Source organism: Alligator sinensis, unplaced genomic scaffold, assembly GCF_000455745.1.
Source record: "Alligator sinensis unplaced genomic scaffold, ASM45574v1 scaffold1860_2, whole genome shotgun sequence".
Classification (NCBI taxonomy): Eukaryota; Metazoa; Chordata; order Crocodylia; family Alligatoridae; genus Alligator; species Alligator sinensis.
Window position 1 is genome coordinate 57,509 of NW_005843035.1, and position 9,171 is coordinate 66,679.

Sequence of the window (9,171 nt, forward strand, 5' to 3'; positions counted from 1 at the left end):
CGGGGACCTGGAGCTGGAACAGGTGCCTGCCCCCCCTACAGCCGCCCCAGCCCCTGACCCGTCCCGGTACCTGGGGGTGCAGCTGGCCAATGCCCGGGCCCAGGTCCGGCGCCTGCAGCAGGAGCTGTGAGTGGGGCTGGGGGCAAGACCCAGAGGGAGGGGTGTGTGTGGGGGTTAGGAGGAGCAGAGGGGTATGTCCCCAGGGAGTGGTGGGGGCCTCTGGGGTCAAGGCAAAGCCTGAGGAGAGATGGGGGGTATCTGAGGCTTTCTCCATCCCTGCCCCAACCCCTTGCCCCCCCCGCCCCCCCTAGCGTGGAGCAGGCCGAGGAGCTGCTGGACCAGCGGCAGGAGCTGCAGGAGCGTGAGGCTGAACTGGGACGGCTGAGGGATGAGGTACGGCCTTCCAGTCTCTGTCCCCATCCCCTTGGTCTCTACAGGGGCAGGGGGCACCGGCCCAGCCCTGAAGGTGCTCCCCAGATCCCCCCCACACCCTGCTGGGACCAGCATCTGCGCTCCTCACCTTTCTCTCGTGAGCCCCTGCCCTAGCTCCACGTGTCCCCCCCAGCCTCCATGTGCGTCACCCACCCTGCCCTGCTGCCACATGCCCTCATGTTTCTTGCCCCATCCCCTTGTTCCCCAGGTCCCCTGACCTCCCCATATCCCTATGCATGTCCCCCATGTTCATATATTTCTCACATGCATGCCCCATGTGTGTTCCCTGGGTCCCCCACCTCCCTGGGTCCCGCATGTACCTATGTGTATCATTATGCACATTCCACCCACGTCCCCTGCTTTCACATACCTCACGTGTTCTCTGCCCCAAGTCCCACGCGTATCCCCTGTCCCACACATGTCCCATACACATCCCCTGCCCCCACACATGCCTATGCCCACATGCATGTGTGTGTCCATGCAGCTGCGGGTGGTGGGGGCACTGGCAGCGCAGGCCACGCGGTACCGGGACGAGGTCGACGTACTGCGGGAGGCATCAGGCCGGGCTGGGCGGCTGCAGGCAGAGCTGGCGGCATTGAGGGATCGGTTGCCTGCGCTGGAGAGAGACCGGGCACAGCTCCAGGTCAGCACGGTGGCGGGGTACTGAGGGGTCATGGGGGCAGGGGGCACTAAGGTGGAAGGGAGGGGTCATGGGTTAGGGTTAGGGAGGGGGTCAGAGGTCCCATGAGTCCTGGGAGGTCCTAGGGGGGTGGGGACTTTGAGGTCTGGAGTCATGGCGGGGGGGGTCCCAGGGGTTGGGAGTCATGGGGTAGAGGCCCTGGGGAGGGGGTGATTGGAACAGGGATTATGGAGGACACTGGGAGAGGCTGGAGGATCATAGAGGCTATGAGGGGCTCCTAGTCTGGATAGGGGCCCTGGGATCAGGAGTTATGGGGGGTTATGGGCACTAGGGGAGGGTCAAGGGTCACAGTGGTCCGGGGTCACGGAGGAGGTGGAACATAGCGGTTGGGAAATCATGGGTCACAGTGAGGTCAGGGGATGGGTTGTCAGGGCTGGGGGTATCTGGGGTTCCCTGACAACCCCCATCCCCCCAGGAGGAGCAGGCTTTCTCGGCGGCGTTGCTCGATTCCAAGGAGCAGCTGGAGGCGCAGCTGGAGGAGGTCTGTGCCCGTGCCCAGAGCCTGGCCCCACTTCAGCGCCAGCTCGGGCAGCTCCGTGCTCAGCTCCAGCGCGCACAGGAGGTGAGGGCCTGCGGCACCCCCTGTGCCCCCCTCTCCTCCCACAGACTTCCCCCACCTCCCAGTTCCCCTCCCACAGACTCCCAGTTTCCCAAGGACCCCCATCACTTTCTCCCCATAGATGGTCTGTAGGAACTCCCCCCCCGGGGATCTGCTGCAGGACCCCTCCTGGACCCCCCACTGCCTCGAGTCCAGGGACATTTCCTGGGACCCTTCCCCCCCAAACAATTACCCCAGTCATCCCAGACAGCATCCACCCCATCAGCTCCTGCCCCACCTTGCCCCACTTTTGAAAGCTCCTGCCCCTGTGGGGGCTGTGGGAGGCCTTCCCAGGGCTCCCCCCATCACTTCTGGGACCCTCCAACTTCCCCCAGGCAGCTTGTGTCCCACAGCTCCAGAGAGCCCCTCTGCTAGGGCTGGAGTAGATATCAGAGCTGAGTGACCCCCACTGTCCAGTTCCCCCAGAGCCCCCCAAACCTTGGCCAGGCAGGACCTATCCTATGGATTGGGTGAGCACAGGAGGGTGACAGCCCCCCAAGAGCCCCCAGTTTCCACCCTGCTATGCCCCCTGCTGGGAGGTGGGTACTTGGGGGGGGTCCCCTCACAGACCCTGTCCTCCCTGCCTCCCAGGAGCGGAACCAGGCCCAGCAGCGCTTGGAGGAGTTGGAGCTGCAGAGGGAGGGGGGGCCACAGCCAGGATCCCCCCACCCTGGGGCCCCTTTGGATCTGCCCTGGGAGGAGGAACCCGAGCCCGATGACGTTGCCAGCAAGGGTGAGTCACAGCCCCCCATAATCACTGTATAGATCCCTCTCTCCCATCGCACAGATCTCCCCATCTCTATGGATCCCCGCCCTATGGCCCCCCATAACCCCCCCACCACATAGACCTCCCTATTTCTCTCTCTGGAACATCCTATAGCCCCCCACCCTATAGTTCCCACAGCCTTTCTTCCAACCTGAGCACCACTAACCCTCCCCACCCCATAGACCTCACTGCAGCCTTTCCTCAGGGACCCCCCCCACAGACCCCCAATCCCCACCTTGTGACACTGTTACACTGCCTGCCCCTCAGATCTCTCTGAAAGCCCCCCGCTGCCCCTGAGCCAGGAGTTGGGGGAGGCAGGGGCCGGACGCCTGCCTGCCCTGGAACGTGAGAATCAAGTCCTCCGGCGCCGCCTACAAGAGGTGCTACAAGCCTCCATGGGACCCAGGAGTCCAGGGCCAGAGCTGGAGAAGGAAGCCCCCCAGCAAGAGGTCTGTGGGGCAGGGTAGGGGCCTAGGAGATGGGGTGAGGGCTCTGATCTGGCCCTGATGCCTTGGGGGTGGGGGTGGTCTTTGTGCAGTGGAGGAGGGTTGGAGTGGGGTGGAGAGCTGGAGTGGACACAGTAGAGTCTCCCTGTGTGGTGGGAAGAGGTTCTCCCCTCTACCCCCTCCCCCCCCCAGGGGCAGCAGCTGGTGGTGGTGACCCCCCCAGGCCTCACAGAGCCGGGAGACATGGGGCAGAAGGATGGGCCCCCCCAGGTGGGTAAAAGGGGGGGGCTCTGGGGTTTAATGGGGTCCCAGTTACAGAGGGGCTATGGGGGGGTGGAGGGAGGAAGTGGGAGTCCGGCGGGGGTGGTCTCGGGTATGGAGGGGTTGCGGGACACTGGGGATCTCTAGGGATCCCAGTTCTGGGCATAGAAGTTGAGAACGATCTTCAGGAGTCCTAGGTAGGGGGGTTCAGAAGGGGATTGGGAGGACCCTGGGTGGCTCAGATGGGGGCTCTGGGGGCCCCAGGTATGGGGGGGTACTGGGAGTGCCCAGTGGAGGTCCTTAAGGAGTCCCTGGGGGGTCTCAGGTACAGGTGCCCCCCCACTGACCCTTTCCCCCACACAGGCCCAGGAGAAGAAGGAGCAGGGGGAGGCAGTGGCGGTGGACTCTCCCCGGCTGCGCCAGGCTGAGGACCATGCGCGGGCTCTGACCAAAGCCCTGGCCCAGCTGGAAGCTGCCCACGCTGAGGCCGTGGAGGAGCTGGCGAGGTCGCAGGCCGCGCGGGACCGGCTGGAGGGGCAGCTGCTGGAGTTGCGGCAGGAGCTGGAGGCTCAGGGGCTGGAGGCCCTGGTGTTGAAGGGGCGCCGTGACGAGGTGCAGCGAGTGTGGGGGTCGCGGCTGGCGGAGGCTGAGGAGGGGCTGGCTGCAGCCCGGCAGGAGCTTGAAGGGCTGCGCCAGGCCCATGTGGCTGCCCAGACCCGGCTGCAGGCGACTGAGGAAGAGGCCAAGAGGCTACGAGGGCTGGAGGCCGAGGCGGGCAGCCTGCGGGAGCAGCTGGAGGGGCAGCGGCGCCAGGCCGAGACTTTGCGGGAGGTGAGGGGGTGACGGGTGGGGGGCACACACATGGGCTCCGGCCTCAGGCACTGGGGGTGAGAGTATCCAGTTGTGGGGGCTGAGGCACCCAGCAGGGGGTTGGAGGGGGCCGGGAGGTGGCTGGGGAGCAGGTAGCGGAGCTCCAGGGTAAGGTCTACAGTGGGGAGGGATCCCATGGGGGGGACTCTAACCCTCCCCTCTCCCTCCCTGCAGGAGCTGGGGGCAGTGCGGCGCCGGGGGCAGGAGCAGGCGCAGGCCGGGGGGAGGCTAGAGGAGCAGTTGGCACAGGTTGAGGAGGAGGCACGGAGCCTGCGGGACCAGCTGGGTGCCCGCCAGAGGTGGGGCAGGGGGTGCTGGGGGGCTGAGGTGAGGGGGGCAGTTTGGGGAACTGGGTTCAGCTGCCTCCTTTCTTCCCCCTCCCCGCCAGGCAATGCGAGGAGCTGGAGCAGCGCCTGGAGGGGCTTCAGGCCCAGCCATCCCCTGGCCTGGATGTAGAGCCCCTCAGTCCCCCCAGAGACCCACCCCCCCAGGTAAGTGTGCACTCCAGAGCCCCTGTACAGGCCTCCCCATCTCCACAGAACCCCTCAAAAATGCCCACTACCCCCCACCCACTAATGTCCTCTCAACCCAGAGCTGCTCCACTATCCCTTGCTCTCACTGTGCCCCATACAGCCCCACCATGCACTGCCCTAGTCTCATTCAGTCACCTCCTTACAGCCCCCCAACACCTCACTGTATCACTCAGTCTGTAGCCCCAGCCTAGACCCCAACCTTACTCTGCCTCCCATTCTCCTTCCCCCCCTGCCTGGACAATCCCCTTTTCACTGCATCTCACCCCCTGCTCTGTGCCCCCAGGTCCTGAGCCCCATGGGAGAGCAGCCCCCCAAGCCCCCAGGGGCAGAGGCCGAGGGCCAGGGGGCCAACAAGTCAGGGGGCCACATGCCTGAGATGGAGACCAGTGTGAGTGTGTGTGGGGACCAGGGGGCTAGAGGTGTTGGGGGTATTTTGGGTGGTGGGGCAGGGGACTAGAGCCTGGGGGGAGCTGTGGGAGCCCCCAGCTAATGCCCCCCTCCATTGATACCCCTCCCAGACCACAGGGCAGCTGGAGGGGCAGCACAACAGTCTGCAGGAAGAAAATGCCAGGCTGCATGCCCAGTTGGCTGAGCTCCAGGTGAGACCCCTGTCCTCTGACCCCTAGCCCCAGACCCCTGAGGGCTCAGAGCTCCTCCCAGACCCCTCAAGGGCCCATGGTGCTGACCTCTGGACCCTCTGATAGCTCTTTGACCCCCACCCCCTGTGCCTGTGGCACTGATCCCCGGCTTGCCCAGAGCCCTGTGACTTGTGACCCCCGTCCCCAGGGCCTGTAGTGCTAACCCCTGCCCCTACCACAGCTCCACAGCCATGTGTCCCCTGCTCCCTACCCACAGCCCTATGACCCCTGACCCTGCCATAGCACTGTGATCCCTGATCCCCACCCCCCGGGGCCTGTGGTGCTGACCCCTGCCCACTCTAGAGCGCCATGATCTCTGCTCCCACCACAACCCCATCATCCTGATCCTTCCACAGTCCTGTGACCCCTGACCCCACCTCTCGGCCTGTGACACTGACCCCGCTGTAGCCCCAGGACCCCTAACTCCCACGCCCTGGGGCCTGTGGTGCCAACCTCTGCTTCCTCTATAGCACTGTGACACTTGCTACAATAGCTCTGACCTGTGACACCCCCCACCACCCTACAGGCCTCCCCATAGTGCCTGCCTCCTCCATAGCACCCTGACCCCCATCCTCCAGGGCTTGTGGTGCCTACCTCTGATCCCTACCACAGCCCCCTGATCCTACCTTTGCCATGACCCCTGACTCCCAGGACTTGTGGCACTGAACCAGGGCCAGGGATCAGTGCCACAGGCACAGGGGGTGGGGATTAAAGAGCTATCAGAGGGTCTGGAGGTCACCACCATGGGCTCTCTCCCTACTGCAGGCCCATGACCCCTGCCCCTAGTACAGCCCCATGCCCTGCCCCTCAGCCTTATGACCCCCAAGCTCAACATAGCACCATGAGCCCTGACCCTGAGGCCGTCAGCCCTGCCCTAGAGCCTCCTGACTGCTACCCTCCCTGTGCAGGGGCGCATGGCAGGGCTGGTGGCAGAGGCGGGAGCAGCACGGCAGGCGAGGGACACATGGCGTGGGCGGCATGAGGGGCTGCGGCGGGAGCAGGCTGGGCTGGCGCGGCTCCACGAACAGCAGGGCGCCCGCCTTGAAGCACTACTGAGCCGCCAGGCCACCCTCCAGGCTGCACTGCGGGCCCTGCGCCTTGAGCACCGCCAGCTGCAGGACAGGTATTGGAAGTCGGGGGCTTGTGTGGTGGCTTGGGCTGGGGTTAGGGATGGGGCAGGGGTCATGGTTTCCCATGGGGTTTGGCATCCTGAGGGTCAGGGGTCAGAATGAGGAGGAGGAGGGACGTCATGTGGGCTGGGGGCTTAAGGGGTGGTGCATACGGGGAGCTTGGTGCTCTGTGCTGGGGTTGAGCAGAGGCAGTGAGGGGGGCAGGGGTTGTGCTCTCCCATGGGGTTAGGCACCTTGGAGGCCAGGGGTCAGGACTTGGGGGAAGGGAGGTTTTGTGGGGTCAAAGGGGCAGGGCCTGATCTGGACTTTAGTGACCTTGAATTCGGGGGTCAGAGATCAGGGCATCAGTTGAACTTGGTGACCTGTACTGGGGTTGCAGGGATGGGTTTTGGTCTCCCATGGAGCTTGGCACCTGGGGGATCAGGGGGAAGGCCTCGGGGGACCCCCTTGGAGCTTGATAGCCGCCAAGCTGGAGGGGTCGGGCAGGTATGGAGAGGTCAGAGGTCACAGTCTCACCTGGAGTGTGGTGGCCTGGCCTGGGTTTGGAGGTGGGGGCAGGGTTGTGGTTTCCCATGGATCTTGGCACTTTGGGGATGAGGGGTCGGATATCAAGGGAAGGACTTGGGGGAAAGGGCGGTTTTGTGGGGTCAGAGGTAAGGGTATCATTTGGGACTGGGCTCCGGCTCGGAAGCTCTGGGAGGTTTCACCCCTCCTCTCCCCCAGGCAGGCAGTGCTGGAGGGGAGCCCAGAGCTCAAGGAGCAGCTGGAGGCAGCTGAACGGGACCGGCTGAGTCTGGCCCAGGAGCGGGGCCGGCTTGAGGAGCAGCTCAACCAGTACTGGGGCTTTGGGGGGTACTGGTGGGAGTGGGGGAGCTGGGGGCAAGTGGGGGTGTTGGGAACATACAGCAGGCACTGGGGGCCTGGAAGGTGTTGGGTGGGACTTGGGAGGATTGCTAGGGGCTGGGGGTGGCAATGGGGGCCCTGGGCAAGGTGGGGAGCACCGTGGGATACTGGAGAAGAAGCAGAGGGTTGGGTGTGCCTGGGGGAAGAAGATGGCTATAGGGTCCCAGGGGCTGTGGTGGGGAACTGTGGGATACTGGAGGACTAGCAGGGCACTGAGGGGTCCATGATGCCCCGTTTCCCCCTTCCCAGGGCACAGACAGAGCTAGGGGAGTTACGTGGGCGCCTGCCAGGGCTGGAGCTGGAGCGGGTGCGGCTGGGGGCCGAGACGGCCGCACTGCGGGACCAGAACCACCAGCTTGAGAATGCCCTGGGCCGGCTGGCTGACCAGTGCCAGGTGGGTGGGAACTGGGGGCAATGGGGAGGATCATGGGATACTGGGGGAGTGGGGGGGGGGACTGGATGGGCCGCCCCATAGGATGGGGTTGGTGGGGTCTAGGGGGATGGTGGTGGGGGGCTGTGGGATGATGGAGGGGGTCCCAACCTCCCCTGTGATTCCCCCCAGTTCTCCCTGCTATGGGGTGGGCAGAGCTGGAGGGGGGGATTGTGGGATATTGGAGGAGCAGAGGGGGGGTGTTGAGGATGGTGGGGGAGTTGTGGGATATTGGAGGATCATGGGATTGTTGGGGCAGTGGTGGGGGATAGTGGGATAGTGCAGGATTGGGGTGTTGGGGGTGGTGGTAGGGGATTGTGGGATATTGGAGGAATGAGGCGAGTATTGGGGATGGTAGAGAATTGTGGGATACTGGAGGAGCAGCAGAGTGCGCTGGGAGGTTTCATCCCCCTTGCAGGTCATGTGCAGAGTTAGTGGGTTCCGGGAGGGCCGTGATGGAGGATTATGGGATACTGGAGGAGCAGGGGGCTCCCCAGGCGGCAAGTACAGAGGAGGTGTGGCCTGCTCCCATTCACAGCCCCAGCCCTGCCTCCCAGTGGGCGTGGTCAGTTGAGGTGGGGCCTCGAGGGGTGTGCCCTGCCTTCAAGGGGCATGGCTTGGAGGGGTGTGGTCTTTTAATTCATAGTCCTGCCCCCTGTGGCCTGCCCCCCAGCTCCTGGCCCAGCTCAAGGCGACCCAGGAGGAAGAGAACCGGGCGCTGCTGGGGGAGCTGCAGCGCCTGGGCCGGGACAACTGCAGGCTGCTGGAGCGGAACATGGAGGCGCGGGAAAAGCACCATGAGGAGCAGCGCGAGGCCCTGTGAGAGTCCCCTGCCCCCTGGACCCAGCTCAGGAGCAGTACCAGGCCGTGGGAGACCCCACCCCACCCCACCCCACACTCCCAGTCCACCCTAAAAAGCAGCACCAGGTCCTGGAGTCACTCTCAGTCCTGGACCCTGGGCCCCCAAACCCACCACAGAAAGCAGTGCCAGGCCCCACCACTGGCCCTGTACCAAGCCCTGGGAGTCGCCTGTAACCCACCCCCATTCTGCCCACCCCTGCACAGGGAGAAGCTGAACGAGCTGCGCCGAGAGAAACAGAAGCTGGTGGAGAAGATCATGGACCAGTACCGTGTGCTGGAGCCCGCCCCGGGCCGTGGCAAGTGAGTGCCCTCCAGCCCTCCCCCATTTTCCCTGCCTCCCTCACGCTGCTCTGCCTGGCCCTCAATACCCTCCTGCTCCCCAGACTCCCCCATTCTGTTCTTCCAACACCCTGATGACCCCCTACCCAGGAAGCAGCTGCTTGCTGGGAGCAGAAATGGGGGGACTGGGGGGGGCTGTGGATGATCTTGGGGAGGGTTGGGGCTCTAGGGGGGAGTCTGGGGACCCTGGAGGTGATGTGGGGGGCTGGGGTCAAGTGGAGGGGCCACGGAAGATGCTGAGGAGGCTTTGACCCTTTTCATGCC

At 64.8% G+C, this 9,171-nt stretch overlaps 1 protein-coding gene across 1 annotated transcript in view; it reads left to right on the forward strand.

The window, feature by feature from the left end:
• The first annotated feature begins 6 nt into the window (after positions 1 to 6).
• Positions 7 to 9,171, forward strand: part of LOC102371867 (coiled-coil domain-containing protein 88B) — a 19,438-nt gene continuing 10,273 nt past the window's right edge. The window contains exons 1-17 of the mRNA XM_025193252.1: positions 7 to 126; positions 312 to 393; positions 917 to 1,075; positions 1,548 to 1,694; positions 2,322 to 2,463; positions 2,764 to 2,945; positions 3,135 to 3,212; positions 3,567 to 4,034; positions 4,248 to 4,372; positions 4,462 to 4,564; positions 4,890 to 4,994; positions 5,125 to 5,205; positions 6,153 to 6,367; positions 7,098 to 7,208; positions 7,527 to 7,671; positions 8,381 to 8,526; positions 8,773 to 8,869. Coding sequence (XP_025049037.1) covers positions 2,892 to 2,945; positions 3,135 to 3,212; positions 3,567 to 4,034; positions 4,248 to 4,372; positions 4,462 to 4,564; positions 4,890 to 4,994; positions 5,125 to 5,205; positions 6,153 to 6,367; positions 7,098 to 7,208; positions 7,527 to 7,671; positions 8,381 to 8,526; positions 8,773 to 8,869 — 1,728 coding nt within the window. The 5' untranslated portion in view covers positions 7 to 126; positions 312 to 393; positions 917 to 1,075; ... (1 more) ...; positions 2,322 to 2,463; positions 2,764 to 2,891. The remainder of the gene's footprint in view (positions 127 to 311; positions 394 to 916; positions 1,076 to 1,547; positions 1,695 to 2,321; positions 2,464 to 2,763; positions 2,946 to 3,134; positions 3,213 to 3,566; positions 4,035 to 4,247; positions 4,373 to 4,461; positions 4,565 to 4,889; positions 4,995 to 5,124; positions 5,206 to 6,152; positions 6,368 to 7,097; positions 7,209 to 7,526; positions 7,672 to 8,380; positions 8,527 to 8,772; positions 8,870 to 9,171) is intronic.